Raw genomic sequence first — 23,905 nt, forward strand, 5'->3', positions numbered from 1 at the left:
CCCCGGCGGCGGCGGCTGCGGGGCGGGGCGGGGGCGGCGGCGGTGCCGCCGTCGCGCGCAGGCGCGCGCGGGCGCTCGGTTAGGTGCGCGCGGTGCCGCGGGTGCCCTCGCGCCCCTCCGGTGCGGCGGCGCGCGCCATGAACTGGCTGTTCCCGCTCGGCAAGGGCGGCGCCGCCCCCGCCTCCGCCGCGCCGCCCGCGCGCACCGGCCTCCAGCAGCAGCGGCAGCGCCAGGTCGAGTCCCTGCGTGCCGCGCACGCCTCGTGAGTGGCCGCGGCGGGCACGGCGCGGGGGCGGGAGCGGGAGGGCCGCACTGTGTCACCCGTCCCGGGCCCGCCGCCGTGGGGCCGCGCCGTGTCGGTAGCGTGTCGTGTGTCCCTCCGCACTCGCGGGGACCCGGCTGCGTCCCGTCCCCTCCCCGTGAGGCTTGGCCGGGTCCCCGCGGCCGTGTGGGTAAACAGGGCCCCCGGGCCGGCCCAGCCCCGCGCTGTCCCGGGCCGCGGGGTCCCGCCCTGCGGGAATGCCGTGGTTCCCCCGGGGGACGGGGGGATGCGGGACCCCGGCGGGCTGGGAGGAGCAATTTGGAAACCGAAAGTCAGATTGGCTGCTGGGGACGCGTCCCGCTGGCTGTGGTGTGGCCGGGCCGGGTGATCGTGCGCAGGTCGGCGTTCCCGGTTTCACCTGCCATTGACCGGAAAGCCTGCTAATGAGTTGTAATAGCTTCAGATATGCGACTACGTCTTGGGTAAAACCTCTCTGGAAGCTGCTCTTAATAGCGTAGTTCATTAAAAGTTGAGACTAAAATATAGAGCACCGAGGAGCTGTGTGGCCTGCCAGCAGTGGCACAGTGGCATATCCACCCTACAGACTTTTTCTACAAACTGTTTTTCCTGGAGTTCAATGCTACTTGCTGGAAACTGGCTGCTCCTTAAAAACTAGTTTTATTTAGATGGTCAGAAGAGGCCAGTTGTGTTTATTCCCATTCAACATCCACAATTTTTAAAGCAAAACACTTTATCCTCAGGTACTCCCTCTTGGTAGTATGCTGCCTTGTTTTGCTTGTTTTGTTTCATACATTTGAAGTTTATACTTACAGTGAAATAAGCATTCTACTGACATACAACTTCCTAGTATTTCTGTAGAACTGAAATGGTAGCTGCCTCCAAAATAATTCAGAACAAGGGCAGAGAATATTTCACATTAGACTGACTCTAGGAATGGAAGAGATACTAAATGCATTTCCAAGTTTAATAATTGCAGATAGATTGTATTCCTAATATTTTGAATTATTATACAGAAACATAAATATGATGATATTCTAGGCATTGTTACCTGCATAAACTTAAGTGTTCAGAGCCAGTTTCACAGATATTTTTGAGACAGTTCACTTTTCTAAGGACCTGTTCCTGTGGGCATGTAGGAGCTTAGTTAACTTAAAAGTTTTTGTTGGACCAACCTTACTTGACCTTCTGTTCATACCCACTTTTTTTTAATCTGGCAGTGAGATGAGTTCATCCTGAATAAAGTCCCCAAAAAGGGGATCAGTTTTTGTCAGCCAGCTTGCTGAAATGGTTTTGTACTGCTTGTGCAGGCAACAGCTCAAGCACAGGCAGAGAGGGAATGGATGCTGTAGCCAGCCATTGAGGTGAGGGGTAGGGACATGGTAGCTGCCCAAATGTCGTTTATTTATGAGTATGGTTGCTCTTCACCAAAATGCTCAAAATTCTTGGTATGGTGTAGTTAACTAAGTTAGTAAAGTTTGGTTTGTGTTGTCTTAGGTCATAAAAGGTCAGATATGTGTGATCTTAATTTCAGTGAAGCAGCTAGCTTTCTTTTACACAGTCCCTCACAGGTTGGGAGCTTGAAATAAAATTTGCATTTAAAAATGAATTTTCTTACTATTGCTGTTGTTCTAGACAAAGTTAGGAATGTATCATTTTTCCAGTGTAGTCATTCCCACTTGGAGAAGGGGCATCTAAGGTTATTAGTTTGAGGTTTTTCCTAAGCAGGGTTATAACCATTTGAACAGTTTAATGAGATTCTGGCTTTCTTGTTCCTCACTCCATCCTCATCTTCCTCCCCAGTTTCCATAGGTTGTGCACCTATGAGTGGAGCATAATTATATACCTTCTCAAAAGGATTTTGCAGCAGTCTAATGAAAAGTGTGACAGATGATTACAGGGCAGGAATGTGCCTGAGAGATTCCGGAGTGAATCCTTCAGTTAAGAATTAGAAGGTGCAGATAGTGGTGTGTGCTGTAACACAGTAGAACCCTTGATTTGAGTTCTCCTGTGCTGAAGGTATTTGATATTTTCTTCAAACAGCATGTGATGTCACAGGGAAAGAGCAAATACTGAGTTGTCTATGAGAGAAATAAAATGGGGCTGCAGAAAGCAAGGTTCATAGCCAAGTTAGTGTCTCATTTCCATTTGTTCCCCTAGCTCTTAAGGACAGTCTTAAATTCTGTGCCCCAATAGTGCTTTGGAAGGACACAAAACACTCCTAGCACTACTCTTAACACACATTTGCAGGTAATGTGTTTTGGGTTTTTTGAGAGAGTACTTGTATGGAGTGTACCTGGCAGTGGATGGAGGAGCATTTCTAAAGATGCTTTCTGGAAACACCCATCTGCTATTATTTGCCATGGGAGCTGTATTCCCTCCCCTGTATAAGGAAGCCTTAGGTGACAGAGAATATTTTTAACCAGGTGCAAGCAGGAAAAATGCATGGAAGAACAATCAGGCTGCTTTTGCAGTTTGTTTTGATTCATTACAACATGAAGCTAATTTTGTGCTCCTCTGTCTCTTACTCTCCACTTAGATGTGTTCATATTGTCTAGAAATTCTGCTTCTGAGCTGTCTTCATCTTTTCCACGTTTTCTGGGATGCTCTCTTTCTAAATAGTCTTGCTGTGCATAGAAATGGTAGAATGCTTAGAGTACTGGAATCAACTTCCTATTAATGCAGCTCATATCAAGGTTTTTCTCAGTACTTTACCTGTTGGAGGAAACTTTGTAAAGTACATTGGTGCTTTCAGGGGGGCCTGGGTCTTGAGTATGGCTGGAGCTTTACATTGTTACAAGTAACTCTTCTCCAGATAATTCTTGAAAATACTCGTGCAAGTGCATTGAGTTTGGTGTACATAGTAAAAACTTCTGTGAAATACTAGGCTGATCTATTAAGGAAGAATGCCTAGTCTAAAAAATATTCCACATATTGATCTGAAGGCAGTGTTGCAAAGCAGTACTTAATTGTGAACCTGGTATAATGCCCTGGCAAAGTAAATGTGTAATCAGATAAATTCAGCATATTAAAAAAACCACTGTTGTGTTAACACAATTAAGCCAGTAAGGAGAGAAAGATAAATTGAGATTGTTGTCAGAAGAGTGAGTAGTGTGACTTCTCATACTATAGTTCATTTGCTTGTGACCATGTATGAGGTTTAAATGTTAAATCCACTGTTCTTTTGCTTTAATTTCAATATTCAATATAGAATGCTGAAGACTATTAACTTAGCTAGCATTTTCAATTTTGTTCTTACAAAATTGTTCTTTGTGCTTTTCAAAACTAAGTACAAATGTCTGAAGTCATGCTTGTTTCTATTAGACTTTCAGCTGTTATATTGACCATGAAATGGATGCTAACAATTTCTTCTTTGACAGCATTGCAGAAATACAAAAAGATGTGGAATATCGACTGCCATTCACTGTAAACAACTTGACAATTAATATTAACATGTAAGTAGACTGAGCTGTCTATGTACATCTTGAAAATTAAAATTGTTATTAAAAAAATTTGTGAGGATATAAGCAGCTCCCAGCTCATAATTAATTTCAGGAACCATAACCTGGATTTGTATTAGTTGTTACAGTGATCTGAGTGAAATTGGCTCTGTACAAGATACAGATGTTCAGCTGAGAGCAAAATCATATTTTGCTGTTCTCAGTTCCTAAGATATATGTGTGATTTTAGTTAAAGGTAACTAGGGAAAAATGCCTGAGGTTTTCTGATAGCTTTGATGTGCTACCAATGAAAATAAACTTGATTGGTGATTTGTTAGTCTGCTGTAACTCCAGCTCTTACCTTCTGGATCATAACTCAATGATTATTTCTCAATTTATTGTAGTATTTTCTGTGAATTTACTTTGGGGAAGTACCTTTGCTCTGGCAAATGTTGATAATATTCTGTTCAGAAGTTTTGTATTACTTTGCCCTGCAGACTTGGCCTAATATTCTTACAGGCTATACTGCATTATATTTTTAGTAATAATATTTGTGTTTGAAAATGTTCTTGTTATGCTACAGCTTCTTTGTTGTCCATCAGTTGGTCAGAGCATGTGCTAATAACACCAAGGCTGCAGGCTCAGTGCCTGTATGGGGGCCATGCACTTCAGAGCTAGACTCAGTGATCCTTGTGGGTCCCTTCCAACTCAGAATGTTCTGTGATGATTGCTCCTTTGTTATACTACACTTTTGTCCAGTAAATGTTCTCTTCAGTTTTGTGGAAGTCTGGTATTCCAATCTTTTGGACTTCTAATTTTGTGACTGAATTATATATTTGTGTGCTTCATTCATTGTGTACTTTTCCATAACTGTTCTCATAGAGAAGTAAGTTTATGTAGTTAATAGTACTTTTTCTTTGCCTAAGAAGCCTTCTTATGCAAACTTCTATCATGAATCGTCACTGTAGTAATAATTATTCTTGTATTTGCAGTTTGCTTCCACCTCAATTTCCTCAGGAAAAACCAGTCATCAGTGTTTTCCCACCTGTGAGACATCATTTAATGGACAAGCAGGGAGTCTACGTGACTGGTCCATTAATAAATAATGTATGTATAATTTGTAGCTTCACACAGATCTACTGTTAATAGCAGTTTTAATACACATCACACTTGATTTTTTTTTAATACTCCTGGTAAAAAAGATTAGTATAGACCCTGATCTCTTTTAAACTGTATTTCAGGGGCCTAGAAACAGAAATTCAGAAGTGTTCATATACTTCTAGTTATTCTTTTGCTGATATAATTACTGACTTGAGTATTCCATGTATCTAAAACTGTTTTAAGTTATGAAGGCTTAGAAAATTACTGTCACATTTTTTTGGTTATTATTAATTGCACAGTTCTTTCAACTACATTCCAGTGTATTCCAAATAAAGGAGGTGGATGCTTTAAGACAGTTTTGTAATATAGTTCTTTCTAGCCTAATCCTATTAGAATGGCATCAAGGTTTTAGCTCAAATATTCAGGATTTTAATATGCCGGTCTTTTTGTCAACAAGGTTGTCAAATGTTTTTGGAGTGGATGGAGGTTCTGACTCTTTCAGAATGCAGCTAATACCTTTGTCCTCAGATATCTTAATTTTTTTTCATCTTCTGTTGTTTGCACAAATAAAACTTGGTAACTAAAGTGGAGGTTTTTGGTTGTTCAGTAGAAATGTGGTATTTCATTGACTCTCCACTGATAATGTAATATACAAAAGACTTTTAGTTTTTATTCAATTTTGGGTGACTTTATCATTTTATTTGGAGCTTGTGTATACATCAGGATTAGCTGGTATGTCTGAAATAGCTTTTCAGCAGTGTCAAGTGGATATAATAAACAAGCTTGGCACATTTTGGAACTCTTGGATTCTAGACATAATTTTTCTTCTCCATGGGGTTTTGTTTTATGTTTTTCCAGTTTACAATGCATTCAGATCTTGGAAAAATTGTTCAGAGTTTACTGGATGAGTTTTGGAAGAATCCTCCGGTTCTAGCTCCTAGCTCAACATCATTTCCATAGTAAGTTATCTAAACATAATAAATGGAACTATGTCTATTAATTTTTTTTAAAAACAGTCTAAACCAATTATAAGGAAGGCAGGGACAGGAGTAATGTAATATATATATTGGAAGAATTAGATTCCATGTCCTTGCACAATATCATGTGTACGCTTGCTGACCTGATTGTTTTGAGAATAGACACTAGATTTTATTGAGTTACTGTATCAGCATGCCTGATGTAACTTTATATCTGTTTTCTTGAAAAATAAATTTTTCATTATCAGATGAAATCTGAAGTTTGCTGTAGTTCATGGTCTGGACAGTTGTGTTTTTTATACTCTGTTCGTAATCCCCCCTGCTTAGGGCAGTTTCTGTTGCAGCATATGAAACAAAAATTGTATCATTTAAAGAATTGTATTAAATTCAAATTGTATAAGTACAACTGTGGTTCTCATGGCTGATGATATACAGAGATGCTAAGTTTACATGCAGCTGCAGTTGTGAAGCACAGATGCTTTTCTCACAACTTTAGGATGGAAACAATTTAAAATGATGCTGTCACGAATTTTTGAGTAGGTTCCTCATAATTAATAGTGTGTGCATTTGGCTGTTCTACAAGAATGTGGATTAATGGAGTTCTATATTATATTGCAGTATTAGAAGGACTACTTTGGAAGTAACTGAGAACAGAAAATACAAAGTTTATGGCCACTTGAAAATTCATTCTTATGTCTTATATGTCGTCTGGTAATTATAATTCAAATGATAAGAAATGTGCTGTAAGCAGTTGGTTGCTCATGGTTGTGGTTTTGTTTGTTTTTAGCCTTTTCAACAAACCAGCTGGAATGCCTCCTTTTGCTCCTCAGGGGTTTCCTTTTCTCCCTCCATATCCACCTCAAGAAACAAACAGAACAATGGCAACCATGCCCGTTTCTGAATCAGTTTCTTCAAGCTACACTACAGACAAGCCTGCTGCTCCTTCCTATGGCTTGATTGCTGATCTGCCCCTGCCTGTCCCGACAGCAGAAGCAGTGCTTCAGGTTGGTGTTTGCCACTTAAGCTGTCAGACACTGGGTATAAGTTCCCTTAAGGGCACATGGGTCATTGCTGTAAAACTCGAGGAGGCACTTGAGCGAGTGCTCTTCATTGTTTTGCTGCTGCTACAGAAACAAAACTGTCATTCTGGCTTTGATGAGAACTTGAAATCAGAGCAGCAAGTTTGTCTGAGTTTCAGGGAAACTAGTGTTATGCTAAGGATCTTTGATTATAGAGGGTTTTGTTTTGGAGCTGCACTCCCCCTTAGTGCAGCTGTAGCTGTATCTCCAACCACAGAAAATGTTTTTTTTTCTTTGTGTCCTGCTCAGAGCCTATTAGGTGAGGGCAGTGTGCAATCTCAAGTCTTTATATAGCATTTTGTCTTGTATGTTTATATTCAAGCTCCCTATTGCTGATGAAGTCTGGAAGGAATTTTATTTTTAATAAAACTCTGTATCTAAATGTTTAGTCTTTAATCAAATCATGTCTGTAGAAACAAGTTTTTTTTATTATTCTTAAAAGCACCTTAGAAAACGCTTTTCTGGCTTTGTAGAAGTTAAATTTCCTACATTCTGTGGAGACAATAGTGTTTTGTCCTTGTCTAAAACTTTTATTTCCTGAGGGATTATAGCTTTAAAAACCATGTGAAAGTGATCAAAATATCAATCTCCTTCTCTGTTCTCCCTTCCCTGAGTTTTACTATTCCTGTGTTTCCTCAGTCATCCAACTGTTTTCAAATGAAAGACATGGCAAAACAGAATTTCTTTCCTCCAAAACTGACTTGTCTTTTTATGGCATGTCACCTCAAACATCTTCAAGCATTTTGTTTCATTGATTTTGTTGTTTTCTGTTCAGAGACTAGTGCTACTGCTTCTTACTGCTTTTCCTGCTTTTCTTGTTGCTGGAAAATACTCATCTTCAGGTTTTGATTAATCAGGTTAAATATCAATAAATTACATTTCAAAAACCTACTAAGCTTTTCTAAACTTTAATTCAGGTTGGCCAGAATGGATTTACGTACAAGATGCCGGATATTCCTGATACTTTTCCAGAACTCTCAGAACTAAGGTAAATTTTCAGAAGGTAGCTGAACTTTCCATAGTTATTAAAAGGCAGTTACTGCTGGCTTGTATCTGATTTTTGTTAGAAGTCTGTGCACATCACTGAAAGGGTTTTGTAGAAATTATAATCAAGAGAACTACCTCGTATCAAAGTATTGGAGTCAGAAAATAACCCTGCTTTGTATTCAAATGTGCTGCTTCTTTAGGGTTTTGTGGGCAGGAGCAGTACTTGGTTCAACACCAGGAAAAGGAGTGTTTGTTTTTACTTTTTAACTATCTGTGTTCTGCTGTTTTCTGAGGCCTTGCCAGGAACTTAATTTCTAGTAATTCGATAAGCATAACTTTTGAAGGAGGAAATGGGACAGCTTGAGGCTGGTTCACCGATTGCATTCTCTTAAACTCCAAAGGACTGTAGTGCAAGGTAAATGGTGAACTGTTTTGTGAGCAGGTCATGGTGTTAGGGGAGGCTGGGTTAGACAAATCCAGGTGATAAGTGTCCCAGCTGTCCCAGTGCAAATCACTGCTACATCCAGATACTTTATACACATACTACAGAAATATTTTCATCACCTTGTCATTATTGATACAAACTGTATTAGTTACTATCCCAGCAGCTTGCTCATATCTAACAAGACAGATTGCTAGATCAGTTATGTGGGATGGAATTAGTTACAAATTTGGTCTAAACTCCTTCAGATTTCACATCTTTCTGGTGGTGGTGTAGTTAAGCAATTGAAAACTCTGTCCTTTCAACTGAAGTGGCTTTTTGTTTTCCTTTGACACTTTCCAAAGTGCATGTTTACATCCTTATTACGTAACAGCAAATTAAGATTTTTGAAGGGAAGTGTAATTTGTTTAAACAAAGCATTCTAACCAAGCCTCGTCCTTTTAAGAATAGATTAAAATTCCATGATTCTTTTGGTGGTAGTTGAATGGAATGACAGTGGTATTGCAGCTGGTCTGTTCTCTATATGTATATATATATTTTGAGTAGCTTTACTGAGAAAGGGTCAGGAGCTACCCCTGTGGTAGGCACATCTGGTTTGGTAGCAAACCCACTGCAGGACCACTGAGTCCATTTGTGAAGCAGACACTGTCTCTGAAAACATTTTAGAAAGAGCAGAGGCAATGAGGATTGAGGGGAGGAATGGAAAAGTGTGATAATCCTGCAAACACCAAGGTCAGAGAAGAAGAGGGAGAAGGAGGTGCTCCAAGTGCCAGAGCAGTTACTTTTCTGCAGCCTGTGGAAGTTTTGGAAAAGTATTACAGGTGTTTTAAAAATGTTTCCTGCAGCTGTGAGAGGACTATGCTGGAATTGTTATCCATACTGCAGTCCAGGAAGGACCCCATATTGGAGCAGGCAGATATGCCCTGAAGGAAACTGCAGCCATGTATTGCCCAGACTGGAATAGTCTCTCCTGCCAGGATCTGATTACAGTCTGTGTGTGGAGAAGGGGTGAAGTGTGAGTAGGAAGGAGAAGCAGAGATGAACTGCTAGAAACTGAGTGCTACATTTGCAATTCCCCCTTGCCCCAAGGAGCAGGAGGCAGGGGGAGGTAGTGTTGGGAATTAAGTTGAGCCTGAGGAAAAATGGAGCAAAGTGTTTTAGTTTTTTCCTTTCTTGCTTACTATCTTAATATAATTGACAATAAATTCAGTTAAATTTTTCTTAGTGTGTTTTGTGTGTGATTGTAATTAGTAAGTAACCAGTGTTTTTATCTCAACCCCTGAGATTTTCCTCCATAGCCTGTTGAGGGGGACTGAGAAAGCAGCTGAGTGGGCATCTGGTAGCTCAACACAGTCTATCCACTGTAGCAGCATTATGGAAAGTAAGGCTTGAAATGGGAGATTTTTTTAACGTGCTGCTTTTTAAATTTGCTGCTGCATATAGTAGAGCCCACAATCCAGGAGAAAGGGGAAAAACTAAGTTGTGAAGTCCCAAAAAATGCCACAAACTGTGGTAGAAATTAATTACTTTATATGTGGTGTTTTCAGATTTGAATGTACTTTCTTTCTGTTTGAATACAGTATATCACAGCTGACCAGTATGAATGAGCAAGAGGAGGTGTTACTGGAACAGTTTGTGACTCTTCCACAACTAAAGCAAGTCATTACTGATAGAGATGAGTTAGTGAAAAGCATTGAAGAGCTGGCAAGTAAGCTGTCAAAATGTTAATATGTGGCTGTGTTGTGTGAACTAAATCCTTTAAAAAAAAATAGTAGTAATGGTAATTTTATTTTCCAGAAAAAAACTTGTTGCTGGAGCCTAGTCTTGAGGCAAAAAGACAGACGGTGTTGGATAAAGTAAGTGAACAGTAAAATCAGCTCCAGAAATATTAGTGAAAATACCTGGTTTTTTTCAAGGTGATAATGTTCTTTTTCTTCTTCCTTCCAGTATGAGCAACTTACACAAATGAAAGCAGCCTTTGAAAAGAAGATGCAAAGACAGCATGAACTTAGTGAGGTATAATTCATACATGTCATTCTTTAAGAATACTTCAATAAATCTGAAGTTTTGATTTGTATCTTTACCCATTAAGAATATTCTTATGGTTAAACTCTCATTTAATATGAAGTAGATTAAGTATTTCATCAAATATGGAAAAAAATGGGATGATGTACCAAAAAGTTAAAAGCAAAATAATGGGGTTTTTGGTTTGGGTTTTGCTTTTTACTGCTACCATAGAAGCAAAGTTGGAAGAAAAGAGTGATATACATCGATAGCTGTTTAATGCAATCCTGGTCCAAAGCAGTTTTAAGAATAGAATAATTTTTAAAGAAGGCTTGTTCAATTAATGGTAGTCATTTAACATAATGAGTTTGGAAAATGGTACCAGATGAAAGTGCTCAATAGCTTCAAGAACTTAAATTCTGCAATTCACTGGGCATGATACTTCAGGCAGTATGCTGTCAAACCTTGCACACCCTACAGTGGAAATAGGGTAAGGTTATTGCAAAGTAATGAAGAAGGAGAATAATTTCTTGGTTTGTTTACCATTAGAGTACCATAAGGTACTCATTAGAATGTGTAACTTCTAATAAACCACTTTTTGCTCTAAAGTCTTCATAATTTGCAAGACTTGTTACCTAAGAATGCAGCAGTCCATCAAATTTACATACATAGTACCTGAATTTCAGAATGCCCCCAAAATAACAAAACACAAAATAACAAACACACCAACAAAACCAAACAAAAAATAACAAACCAAAGTTGCATGATGGCAAACCGAATGATTTCATAGGTGGTCTAAATGTGTTAGAGAGGTTTCCTCACTTGAAAATCAGAATAGTCTGACTCCTAATGCCTCCTTTGACTTTAAAGTGGCCAGATGTAGTTGACATGGATAATAAACCTTCTATTTTTGCAAGAAACCACTTAAGAACAGGACATAATATCCCACTGCTATAGCCCCTTTTGTTTTTTCTGATTCAATGTAATGATGGATAGGAGGCTGAGAGTTGAGGAGTAACAGCTGAACTTTCCTGCTTTTTCCCCATATATTCTGTATCTTCATGTATTGATGTTTGCTGTGTACTATATGGTATCTCCTGCTCTTTCCTTCAGATTTCCAGACAGGTATTTTTGCTTGTACTGTGAGTGAATTTTAGTCATGTTTTATTAAAGCAAACTCTCCATGTTTTGTGCAAGATCAATTTATCAGGAAATTTTTGATTACATTAAGGTTTTAAAGTACGTAAGTAAAAGATTTTTTTGTAGGGTAGATGAAGGTTAGGCCAAGCATCTAAAATCTATAAATATCTTAATTTTGCAGTTCTGGCTCTGTACAGACTCCTACTGAATGTGAATCATGTCCTGATTAGCTGCCCGGACATATTTGAGAAAAAATAATGAAATTGTATGCAATAAACAGAAGTAAGGTTTGAGGTTTTAAAGAACAGAAAGATGAGTATACTGATTTAGATTAGCAGCCTATCAACTTCTTGAGTAGGTGCTTTTTTCTTTCCTGTCTTCTTCTCCACAATAATTTCAAAGGTATTTAAAATCAGAACAGTAAGTACTTTTTTACCTTTTTACACTTTCCAGTTCACAATTGATTTTCAAAAGTAAAGCCCTATTTATTGAACACACTTGAAATGTTAGTTCTACTTAGAAATCATGCACTTGAGAATTTGTTAGATTTCCAAGCTGGATACTTTCTACAGTGTAGGGTAAAAATTGAAAAACTTAATTCATTTGTGTTGGACCATCTAAACTAACAACACTTTTCTCATATAGAATCCTTTCTAGTTTAGCAAGCTATGATGTAACTTGGAGATAAAATTTCATCTGGTTACTTAGGCTTTTATGTAGTAATAGTGCTCTATCCACGTATTCCATGTCATTTATCTTCTTGGAAATTAAAGTTTTAATGGACATGTTAATATTACATTAGTCTTTTTATTTTTGTAGAGTTGCAGTCCAAGTGCTCTGCAGGCCAGACTTAAAGTAGCTGCTCATGAAGCTGAAGAGGAGTCTGACACTATTGCAGAAGACTTCTTGGAAGGCAAAACAGAGATAGATGACTTTCTTAGTAGTTTCATGGAAAAGAGAACGGTATGTAATATACAAATAGTTCTAATCCAAGACATGTACAACACATCGTGAATAAATTTACGACTTTTTTGTTAAGAGTTTAAGCAGTCCTGTGGTACAGAACAGTGCTCTAGTAAGCTTTGACAAAAAGAAAAAAAATCCTTAAATGGCTTCAGTCTATTTAGACTATAATCTGCATTACAAAGGCACATACTTTTCAGATGGAGTGCAGAGGTCTCCTGCATTAGACCATATTCACATGTTGTTGCAGATATTTTTGTGCTGATTTCTTCTATATCTTGCATAGATACAGGGGAAGATAGCCACATGGTAAATTTCAAATTTGGAAGGTTGACATAAACTGATATTCAAATTCTGTTGATGGCTATCATCAAATAAGTATCTGAGGTTCAAAAACCATCATTTTTGCACAGGCTGTGACAAAACTAACTTACCAAGTAGTTTACCTTTCTTTAAAGATGCCCAATAAATGCATTTTGTAGCATTGGAAACAATCCTCTTATAAGCAATTTTGGATAGAATAATGCTACCGATATAGACCATTGTTCAGCCTGAAGCTTGGAAGAGGGGTAGGTCAGGTGGGTTTTTTTCTCCTTAAAGTGAGCCTGTAGAATAGCTAAGTCATTAAGGAGAAACTGCAGTATTCATTATAAAAAACTGCATTTGGATTTCATTGTATGTCTTGTTTCACAGCTCTGCCACTGCAGACGAGCCAAAGAGGAAAAACTTCAACAGGCAATAGCAATGCACAGCCAATTTCATGCTCCGCTATAGGTAAACTTGGTTTATTAAACAACTTATCTTATTGTTACGCACCTGGTAACTGCTAATGGATTTATTACAGTGTTTAGTGTTCTAATAACAATTTCTGTGGAATCGAGTTTGTTCTGCATCTGTTGCTACTTGTATTTAAAATACACCTTCTGGAGAAATTGAAATATCTAATTATGGAAATTTGTCTTTACAGACTTCCTGCAAACTACACCTGCCAAGAGAACGAATGAAAAACCCAATAAAGCACACTTTTTAATAACTATTATTTGCAAATAAGCATTTCATCTTATCTGGTTGTATTTATAGAAGAGATTGTATACAGAGTTGGGATGGTTTTTGTACAAATTAGAATGTCTCTTTATATTCTCATTGTACTCAAGAATCCTTCTATTGCAATCTTTGCATTAATTTCTTGTATTTATTGTTGATAGTTATAATATTTAAGTTCCCTGCTGCTATTCTCCATTATTAAGAGATTAAATACCTAAACATGTAATTTTGACTAGCTTTTTACATTTTTATATAAACATAATTCATATCTTTTGTATTTTGAACTTTAACCATAGATTAGGCTTAATCTGTGGAAGACTTGATCGGACTTTAGGAACTAAAAAAGTTCTTGATGGAGATTGCCAGTGGATTCACAAGCTGTCTTTTCTTGGAGCCAAACTATTAAAGAACAAGTTTTTTTACTTCTAAGTAATAATAGAAAACTAAGTATAGCTTGTACTGTGTTTTGGATAAGTAGACTGGGGATTAAGCAAAGGATATGTTGGAACAAATTATGTTGGAATCAAAATAGAATAAATGGTATCTGCATAGATTTGTTATGTTGCTTAGTAGCACTGATGCACCGATTTCAAGAGTGGCTTGGTACCTACCACTAATTAAACACAATTTTCATCTAACAATTTCATTTTCTTTTTTTTTGTTCATAAAGGAATAATCAGGTCATCTTCCTGTTTCTCTTTTATGCAATATAAATATGTTCATCGTGAGAAAGTCTGAAACAGTTTACAAAAACTAGTTCTGAAGTTCTTTGGAAAATAGTTATTTTTTCCTAATTTTAAGAAACAAAGAGACTAATTCAGTTGGAGTTGGATAGTGTCACATGGTAAGGCAAGTGGTCATATTTGGAAATGAAACTTAATTCTGCACTTTAATCAATGAATCTTGCCTCTAGTAAGCTGACAGTCTTGGGATGGGGGTATATCTGTTGAGAATGGATGGGACAAAATGCAGTGTTCTGTAGGAGAAAAATACAGCCTCTAAGTACATGCATGTATTTTCTCTCTTGCTATTGCAAGAATACCCATTCTTTTTCTCAACTTTCTCAATTCATTAGGTTTTCATGGAGACAATCAAGGAGCAAGGGGAGGAGGAGAAGGAATTGTACAGTTTTGAGAGTTAAATAGGATGAAGTGCTGATTAAGTAACCAAAAATCCTACTTGTTTCTTATCAGGAAGCAGTCTGGAGATAAACCTCTTAGCCAAGACTCTACCTATGTGTTACCTAGATAGGATCACAGAACATGGCAAGTTCAAGTCTCAGACTACAGTCCAAGCATGTCCTTTTCTGTATCACTGATCTTCAGTCCTAAACTTGATAGTCTTCCAGCAAAATATATTTCTTCTGAAAGAAGAGTGAGTAAGGAAAATCACGTAAGTGCAGGAAGTCAGTTCCACAGGCTAGTGGGTCTTCAGTCTCAGCCCTGCTATTTGTTACAGTTGGGTGGTTGTCCTAAGCTGTTGCTTTTCAGGGTGAATAAACTATTCACTGGTATTTTATAGGATTTATTTTAAAGCTGATCCAAATTCTGAGATTAGATGTTCCAGGAAAATACATCTGTGGTCCAAATCAAAGATAATAAGGTGTATGAAAAAAATTCAATACTTTGTAAGTGGAGTGGTTAAGCAATAATTTTAGAGGATCTTATTCCAAAAAATGTGCTGCTTGTATATTGACATAGCTCTCCTGCTAATGTGCTAACTAAAGCCTTAGATTATGTAAGCATCCAAGTGTGAGGATGTGTCTTAAGTAGTGTGATTTCTACAGCTCTGGAGAAGAGTTAGATGTAAGTCATTGTTACCTTATTGGCAAAATCCCACCTATTTGTGTGCTGAGTTGTTGTTTCTGATCTCTTTCTGAGGATCTAGTTAACACTCAAGACTTCACATAATTCTGTACAGAGCTGGTTTTTTGTTGTTGTTTTTTGCAAACAGAGAAAGGCATGGATGACCAGATATGTGGTGTTCTTGTTGTATTGGGCTAGTATCTTTATGTTTTATTACAGCATGGGAGGACAGACTTCTCATTTGCCAGGTATTACGGTGTTCTGCTGTCACTGAATACTTTAGCCAGGTCACCTTCAGGGAATTTGCTAGTAAAAGTTCTGAACACTTCAGCTTTTCTTCTTATGTTACTTTTGTGAGCAAATTTTCCTATTGGGAACTTTTCCATGGAGTCTTTCTGATTGTAATAGAGTATAATCTACAAGAAAATGTCACTGTTCAATGCAAGTTCAGTGTTAGTTGTTCAGGGATTTGAAAGTTAAGGTCTCTTTTCTCCCTTTCTATTCTCTGATAATGTTGTTATTGTTTGTATTTTTTATCTTATTTTTAGCCCCTTCTGCAGTCACAAGCTCATCTTCTAGAAAAGAAACCTCTGTATTCAATGATGATGTATACTGGATTAGCTGCAAGCATGCTGTTACATCCAAGAATGTCCAGCCTGTTTCTGGTGTTTAAGGGCCAGCCTGCTGCTGGTTGGGGTGGGGTTTGAGGGGTTCTTTTTGTTGTTTTGTTTTTCTTTTCTTTTAGTCCTACACTGATTTTGCTTTCCCTGGTCTACTTTCACAGAAGACAAAAGTGGAACTCTGATAACACTCTATCAGAGCTAGGGGTTTTTGTTTCTAGCATGCTGGTAGCTTACTGTTAAACACATTCTTTACCTCAAATTTTGCCAAAATATGGAGTGTAGGTTTAAATCTGATTTCCCATAAAGTGTAAGAAAATGGCAGCTGCTTTTAGATGCATATTCTAAAGATTTTTGAAATATGTCAAGTGAACTTTTAAGCAATCTGGAATAACCAGCTATGTACAATGACTTGTTTCTTGGGAGCCTTGCACAATATCATGCTCAGGTGTTCTCCCAGTGAGAAAGTCAACTCAATGAACAAGAAACACAAGATTAAGGAGATGGCTCAACTGATACTTCAGTAGTTGGGGGTGGGGAGGGGGGGAGTGTACATTCTGTGTTGTAATTGCTAATTAAGTCTGGAGTTTGCCTAATTTTAGTACCTGATCTTACTGCTAAATCACAGAATGGGTCAGGTTGGAAAGATCCACACTGAGTCATTTGGTCAAACATCCCTGCTCAAGCAGGGTCATCCTAGAGCACATGGGACAGAACTGTGTCCGCATGGTTCTTGAGTATCTCCAGTGTGGGAGATTCCATGACCTCTCTGGGCAACTGTTCTGGTGCTCACAGTGTTACCCGCACAGTAAAGAACTTCCTCATAATCAGCTGGAACTTCCTGGTCATCAGTTTCTGTCATTTGCCTCTTGTGGTATTCAGCACCACCAAGAAATGCCTGGCTCCATCCTCTTGACACCCAGCCTTCAGGTGTTTACAGACATTGATGGGGTCCCCTCTCAATCTTTGCCAGTCCAAACAGACCCAGCTCCCTCAGCCTATTCTCATAAGTGAGGTGTTCCACTCAGCTTTGTTGCCCTCTGCTGGACCTACTCCAGGAGCTCCATGTCTTCCCTGTTCTGAGGAACCCAGAACTATTCTTCCCAGGGTGCAGGGCCCTGCATTTGCCTTTGTTGAATTTCAGCAGGTTCCTCTCTGCCCATCCCTTGACTCCATCAAGATCCTTCTGAAGGTCTTCTCAGCACTCTGGGGTATTGGCTGCTCCTCCCAGCTTTGTTTCATCAGTGAACTTGCTGAGAAGGCACTATGCCAGCCACCACTGCAAATGAGAGACTGTGATAAAGTTAGTTCTAAGCAGTAGGTACTATAATTCTGTTGTTTGCTCTTTACATACTCTGGCAGCTTTTCCCCATAGACCTGGACCAAATGTGGAAGTTAGAAATCTCACAGTTTTATACATGTCAAAGTTCTAACTACTCCTTTCAAATACTAAATTTTTATGAAACAGAGATTTAAGAAACCTTCAGGTAAAACTCCGTTAAAACTGGCAACAAATTCAAGTATCACAGCCTTAATTATTCTGAACGTTAAGTACTGTAATGTGTTACACTTACAAATAAAGGCTTTAGGATTTTAATATATCATGTATTTGTCTGACTTACAGTTGGGCTTTGCAGGACTTTTTGAGTGGATACAGAATTGTGTTGGAAGTGGATGCAGTACAATACTCAAGAACAAACTTTTTACCTTCATCTGCAGTGGTTTGAGCTTTTCCTGTTCAACTATTTCGACAGCAGTAGTTCTTGGAGCTACCTTCATTAAAATGGGCTTTAGAAACCTGTATTGCATATCTGGCTTTTGAGAATGCCTTTTTTTGGTCAGATACCTGTTGAAATCACGTTTCTATGCAGTAATAAGCTGTAAAGAGCTGTAAAGAGAGTCTATAATTCAATAATAAGGGAATAGCTCAACATAAAGAAGTGTGTTCTTTAGTCTTCAGAAAGGAAATAAATTCATCTGAATAACCTTAGCAATAGACATCCTTGTGTGAATTCAGTTGTGATTCTGGTGGACCTATAAGGTTTCATTAGCTCCTTTACAGATTGATTTATATTAAAAGACTAGTACATTTTATTTTAACATTTAACGTGATTTGATTTGCTGGTTTCAGGTGATTTACTGGCAATTTAAATAAGTAAATTTTTTGAATGTTTATTTTATTGTTACCACATTCTGGCACCTCTCTGAATTCAGGATTTGCAATACACTTGGCTCTACATCTTTGGCATATTTTTCATGTGTCTTAGTACTGTCATAAGTTGACCAAACTCACATGTTACGCCCTTCCCAAATGAAGTGTCTGCAACTTACCTGTCCTTGGAGGATTTTTCAGTCACTGTCTGCACTGCAGTGTCAGGGTGACCAGCCAGCCTACAAGCTGCACTCAGCCTTCAGCCTGCACCCAGAAGCAGCTCTCAGCCTTGGCTGTGTTTGTGATCTGGAGAGCTCTCGTGTGCAGGTCAGGGTGGTATTCACATAAAAACATTAAGTTATCTGGTCAATAGTGATGGCATTCTTACCTTCATTGTAAAGGCTATCTCCACTTCATTGCTGCAGTGTAATTGTTGGTTTGTTTCATTAAACATCTTTTCATGCTGTGAACCCATTCCCTGGCTTGCCTCTGTCTTCAGAGAACATGGCTCCCTGCTTTACTTGCTGATTTTACAAAGAGCTTTTCTTCCGTGCCTTCCTCCTTTTGCTTTCTGTTTTTCCTTTTTTATTTTTAATGATATTGTGTTGTTGTGCCCTCCAACTTATTATTTCTCAGCTTTTTAGAATCCATTATCAGCTTAACATATTTGTTTCTGTATAGTTACCAATAAAAGCAGCTGACAAATAGTTTTCCTTCTGTGCTTCAGATGGTAATCATCTGTAAAGAAAGCTTCAGCTGTTTTATCCCTATGCCTTCCGTGTCCCTTAGAGGCACATTTTGGTATTAACCAGCAGCCTGAAGCTAGTGAGGCCTTTCAGCAGTTTAGTTACATTCATCTGTGTCCTATTCAGAATTACAGTGGGGTTATTGCATGGGCCAAATTTTCTAATATTTGCAGCAAGGCTACAAGAAAACAGTTTAAAAAGTTAATAGAGAAGTTCTCTCATCTTTTTTTAAATACAGGGGTATAATATGCTCCCATATAATTAACGCAATTGATGAGAGTCTCCGTTTTTTTAGTTATCAATTATAGATTCCTTCACAACTGCAGCTACTGGATTCAAGTATAGGAGTAGAAAAGATAAAAGAATCCCTTGATCTCAGTGACAACGTGACTCTTGAGTAATTGAAGAACTCTATTACAGAAATCAGGAAAGGAATCCTTTGTTTCATTCTCTGTGTGAAATAACATTTCAAAACACCTGAGTGTTTATTTGAAGGTGTTTCTCATTAGCCTGATACAAATACATACAGTACAATGAAAGCAGTAGTAATTTATGCAAAATTCCAAGGACTAAAAGACACATCACAGAGGGCTGCTAAGTGAAGACTTAATAAAGAAAATGTTAGAATGTTAATAATTTAGTTGTAAAGCCAGTTACAAGGAGTAACTTGCATAAGCAACACAAAGACGTGCTTTGAATCTGCATATCTTGCTCTTCTGCATTTATTTCTAGACATGTCTAATAGAACACAATATCATCATATACAATTTTACATTTTAAAGATGTACAATAACATTGCCCATTTTCAAACTGATTTTTGGCAGAATATTTGTGTGTTTTGTTTTCATTGCTGACTTTGCAGCATGTTTCTTTAGTTTGAGAAAACCCATTCAAAGTTTCCTTTAATGTCATAAAGGTTACAGGCTATGTTCAAAATATGATACACTTTTAAAAGTGCAGTTAAAATCAAGGCTTTAATTTATTAAAAATTCATAAGATTAAAAACCAGAAGGCTAGATTCCCAACAGAATATAGTTTATTGTTGTTTTTATTTGAATTGAGCTATAGCAGTTTATTAAACTGAGGATCTGGCCTTTCCAGTATAACATTAAGATAAACCTTGCAGTTAAGAATTATTTGTTCAAAGACAGCAGCTCTCTTCAGAGAATAGTAATAATACTGAAGTTTACTAGTCACTTTTAATAACATGTTTACAGAACAGAATGAAAAGCCATTCCAGAAAAGCAGACTGAGTAATAAAATCTAATGATGCTAAATTGAGGTATATTTATATAATACAGTTCTTTCTGTAGGTCTGAAGTAGTGTGAAATGCAATCAAAGTAAACTTAACATTACTAACACTTTGCTCTAGTAGAGTTCAGTTCTGCACTGTCTCCAAAAAGGTAAAAGCAGCCATTTTAATTATATTTTTAACTGTTGGCTTTAAATAAAATTTTAAAAAAACAACTTTAAAGAGTTGCAGGCTAATGCGGCCAGCCACTTTTATGGTAAATTTCAAGACATTCCAAATGTTGAACATTTTTTAGTTGTTTACTTCTGAACTGCTGATTATGAAAACTATTATTCCTGTTCTTAAAAATATCAGAATTATTAAATGAGATTTAACTTTCTGGTTAATGGTGAATCAGTCCTTTTCTTAAATTAGTATTGCCGTGCTCTGTTCAGATTGGCAAATACTAAGAGGGAAATTTTTTGTGAACATAAAAAAGCACCAGTTGGTTATGGTTAGTTTATTTTGAAGAACAAAGAGAAATACTCTCTCTAATAGTACCTCTATGGGCATAGCTTTCATTTACTTAGTAATTCAGAGTGATGTTTTCATAAGACATTTCTGTAATTAATTTCTAATTTGATATTCCGTGTTCTCTCCACTGTGTATGTACCTCACCTACTCAAATAAAACATTTTCAAGTAGGAAAATAGATTGAAGCATTGGGGATTTTATCACCTTTAAAATTTTACCTTTATATCTTGTGTAGGTGGTTTAGAACAAGAGTAAGATATAAACAAACTTGTTAACAAAACATGAAGAGGAGAGAGTAAACTGCCTCATGGACATTTTGCTACACAGGAGTGTTTCAGCACAAAGGATTTGTGAGCATTGTTATATTCCTTGAAGTTTTGGAAACAGAAACTACTGAACTTTCAACACTGGTTGAGAATTGAGTACAAATGGGATGCTTTCAGATGCAGCAGCAGCAGCAGCATCAACTGCTTATTAATGGATCTTTTTTCAGGATTGAAGCTTCATTTTTCCTCTAAACCAGGGTGTCCATTTGTTAGTTTTACTTTTCTGTAAAGCATTTTAGTAGGAGAATATGCAAAATAATTATTTGAATCTTTTGTGAAGAAAAAAGCTAGGAGTATGCATAATACATCTGAAGGCAAATGAGCTCTACAAAAATAAGTTTTGACTGCTAACAGTAACATATCTTCAACCTTGTGTAAGAGAATACATTGGAATTTCGCATCTTAGGGAAAGAAGTACTATACTGTCTAATAAATAATTACGGAAATGTACAAAGTAAGGAATATGTACAGCATTGGTAAAACAACCACCATATTGGCTTAATGAAATGTAACAGCAGGTATTACCTTTCTTTAGTGTTATGTCTTAAAATCAGTAATAACTTGTTCTGCTTAGATCTTTACTTACACAATTGCACAGTTCCCTTTCTTTGGATTATTTCTTTAGGCCACACACCATTCCATTCTTCATCTGGTGAAAAGATGTCATTCCAGACTGTGTAATACTTTATATCATCTGGATCCTTGCTGCCATTAAGCTATTTCAGCCTGCCAGAAATACAGCCTCATCAGAGTCTTTGCCACTGTCTTCACTAGGCAAGCAGCCACCCCCACTTGGGGACCTACAGCTTAAGTCCTCCACACCAGACTCTTGATCACTGTTGGCTGAGAGGTCAGGATCAGAGCTTTTCAGGTTGTCTTGTGTTAAAATCAGGGCAGAATCTTCATCCCCTTGAGAAGGACTCCGGGATGGGAATGATTTCAGATCATTGCTATACTCCTGGGGAGTGTTAGCTAAGCTGTTGTTGGAAGTATACAGTCCAGACTGTTTGCTTCGGTCTTGTTGCTTATTCTTGACTTTATTATTACCTGATTGTGATTTCTGAAGATTTGCCAATCTCTGAAATAAAGCAAACAGGGACACATTTAGGGCCCAGAAATCCTCTTACATGTCCATGCTCTTTTTAAATAAGCTTTCAGAGCCCAACCCACCCTTTAGAACTATTTGCATTTATGGAGTACGAGTAATACGTAATTTGTCACAAACCAATGCTGAATTACAGCATTCTTCTGAGCTACAATTCCCTCTAAATTACAGAAGGATTAAACTTACTTTTAGTAGTACTTGTGCACCAACATCCTTAAAGCAAAATCCACTTTTGTGTCTTATATGCAAAACATTCACAATAATTTATCTGAGAACAAAGATAATGGCTGAATGTCCTCCTTCCAGAAAAGGATGTAGTGTGCAGGGGACTCTGCAGCATGTGGAGCTGGGTTTCATTTATCATCAGTTACCAAGTCTGGGATATAGCTGTTTATTACCTCTTGTAAGGCTTCCAGCTCTTCTTCCAGCTGTTGAGTTTCTTCCTTCACTGCCATCAGATAATCAGTAACTGACTGTCGAGGATGCAGCCCCTTTTCAAAGCGGTTGTACATGCCACTCCAGAACCTGGAATTGATGGAAAGGTCATGAATTGTCCCATTTGGTGAAGCAGCCTCATGAGACTTAAATGCACACAATTTTTTTCTCCCCCAGACACATATTGTCCTAAATTATCTATCCATGCTTATTCACCATTAGAGTGCATACACATAAGTTCAAAAACTATTTAGCAAGGTTCATGGTTCACTTGCATTTCCTCCATCCTGAAAGTGCAACTCACAGGCATCTGGACATAGGCAACTCAAACTAATTCTGATACACAATAGAAAGAAAAGTGAATGTAGTTTAGATCACAACTGAGAAAGGTTCACTGAATGCAAAACTTCACAGGCTTATTTTGGTATTATTTTCTTGATCTACACTATGGGCTTTAGAGCAATGTTATCTATAAATAGCCAATGGTGAAAACAGTTTTTCATATTCTTAGTTCTCAACTGTTGTTCAACTTCCCACAAACTCAACTTTGAAATTCTGTATTAGTCTGGTGCTCCTCCTGCCTTGCTGGCAGTAGGGCCACAGGCCCTGAGTGTGTAACCAGTTCAGCAGACAGGTTAAGTAGCCGAGCCCTGCTGTCAGCTGCAGCTGTCTGGACAAGTAGCTGACAGATATTTTTGGAGCACGTGCATGCTGCTTGTTGGCTTATTATTCCTCTCCCAATGGTATTTAAATCACACTCTGCCTTAAGTTTATAGTCTGATGGAAATGCTGGAAATCTTTACGCACCCAAGTAATTCGATTAAAATCAACAGGATTACTTATACATTGGAGGATCTGCTGTATCAGTGCTTCATTTATAAATCCCACTATCCCAAAGAATACGATTAATGACTATTTTTAAATTGTTTTAAAATGGATGTGTCCTGGTATAGTAGACATGAAAGAATTTCTGTCATTTAGGATTTCTTTTGACTTTTTAACAGGTGCTATTGCAACTGGAAAACAAACTGATCAATTTTACTTAAATGACAGTTTTAATTAATTTCTATTCAAGTTCTCCCAAAGTTTTTTAAGACCAATGGCACAATTAATTAACTCAGAATGTCAATAGTAATATTTTTTAAGTGATGGTATTTTGTTGTATTTTGAAAAATATCAGGAAAAATTTAACTTCATTTAACCTGATATTATAACAACATAGGGAAAGTATGGGGGTTTTTTACAGAATACTTATTTTAGTAATGAAATCAGATGATTTCTTGAAAAGATCCTTTTTACTTTTGACAGCAAGTGGTCCAAACTAACATCACAAAATCTTGGAATGGAAGAAGTTAAAGCAACTGTAAATTTAGAAACAACAAATGAGAACAGGACTGAAAGAGTCATTTCCCAGTGGAAGAAGTGAGTAACCATGAAATTAGGACACATAGCTATCAATATAGCTTTAATCTTAAGCTTCTTTTCTGACTAAT

The 23,905-nt window shown here is 37.7% G+C and overlaps 2 protein-coding genes across 6 annotated transcripts in view; one reads left to right on the top strand and one right to left on the bottom strand.

Moving 5' to 3' along the window:
- Position 1: 1 nt before the first annotated feature.
- On the top strand, positions 2-23,887 carry VPS37A (VPS37A subunit of ESCRT-I). Of its 4 annotated transcripts, none has more exons than XM_079306746.1 (12): positions 2-262; positions 3,661-3,735; positions 4,713-4,827; positions 5,680-5,780; positions 6,586-6,802; positions 7,795-7,865; positions 9,887-10,014; positions 10,104-10,162; positions 10,254-10,322; positions 12,270-12,413; positions 13,107-13,187; positions 23,721-23,887. In XM_079306746.1, exons 1-11 carry the CDS (start codon positions 138-140, stop codon positions 13,185-13,187), a joined length of 1,185 nt encoding a protein of 394 aa, XP_079162872.1. In that variant the 5' UTR covers positions 2-137; the 3' UTR covers positions 23,721-23,887. The 4 variants fall into 4 exon arrangements, with proteins under 4 accessions (XP_079162872.1, XP_079162871.1, XP_079162874.1 ...); XM_079306745.1 differs by lacking the exon at positions 23,721-23,887 and adding an exon at positions 13,381-13,446 and having other exon boundaries at positions 3-262; XM_079306748.1 differs by lacking the exon at positions 23,721-23,887 and adding an exon at positions 13,381-13,446 and having other exon boundaries at positions 90-233.
- Positions 19,000-23,905, bottom strand: part of MTMR7 (myotubularin related protein 7) — a 41,434-nt gene continuing 36,528 nt past the window's right edge. For both annotated transcript variants that reach the window (XM_079306725.1, XM_079306724.1), the window contains 2 exons: positions 22,376-22,502; positions 19,000-21,950 (listed from right to left, as the gene is read on the bottom strand). In XM_079306725.1, coding sequence (XP_079162851.1) covers positions 21,594-21,950; positions 22,376-22,502 — 484 coding nt within the window. In that variant the 3' untranslated portion in view covers positions 19,000-21,593. The remainder of the gene's footprint in view (positions 21,951-22,375; positions 22,503-23,905) is intronic.

This window comes from Erithacus rubecula (genome assembly GCF_903797595.1).
Source record: "Erithacus rubecula genome assembly, chromosome: 5".
Taxonomy (NCBI): Eukaryota; Metazoa; Chordata; class Aves; order Passeriformes; family Muscicapidae; genus Erithacus; species Erithacus rubecula.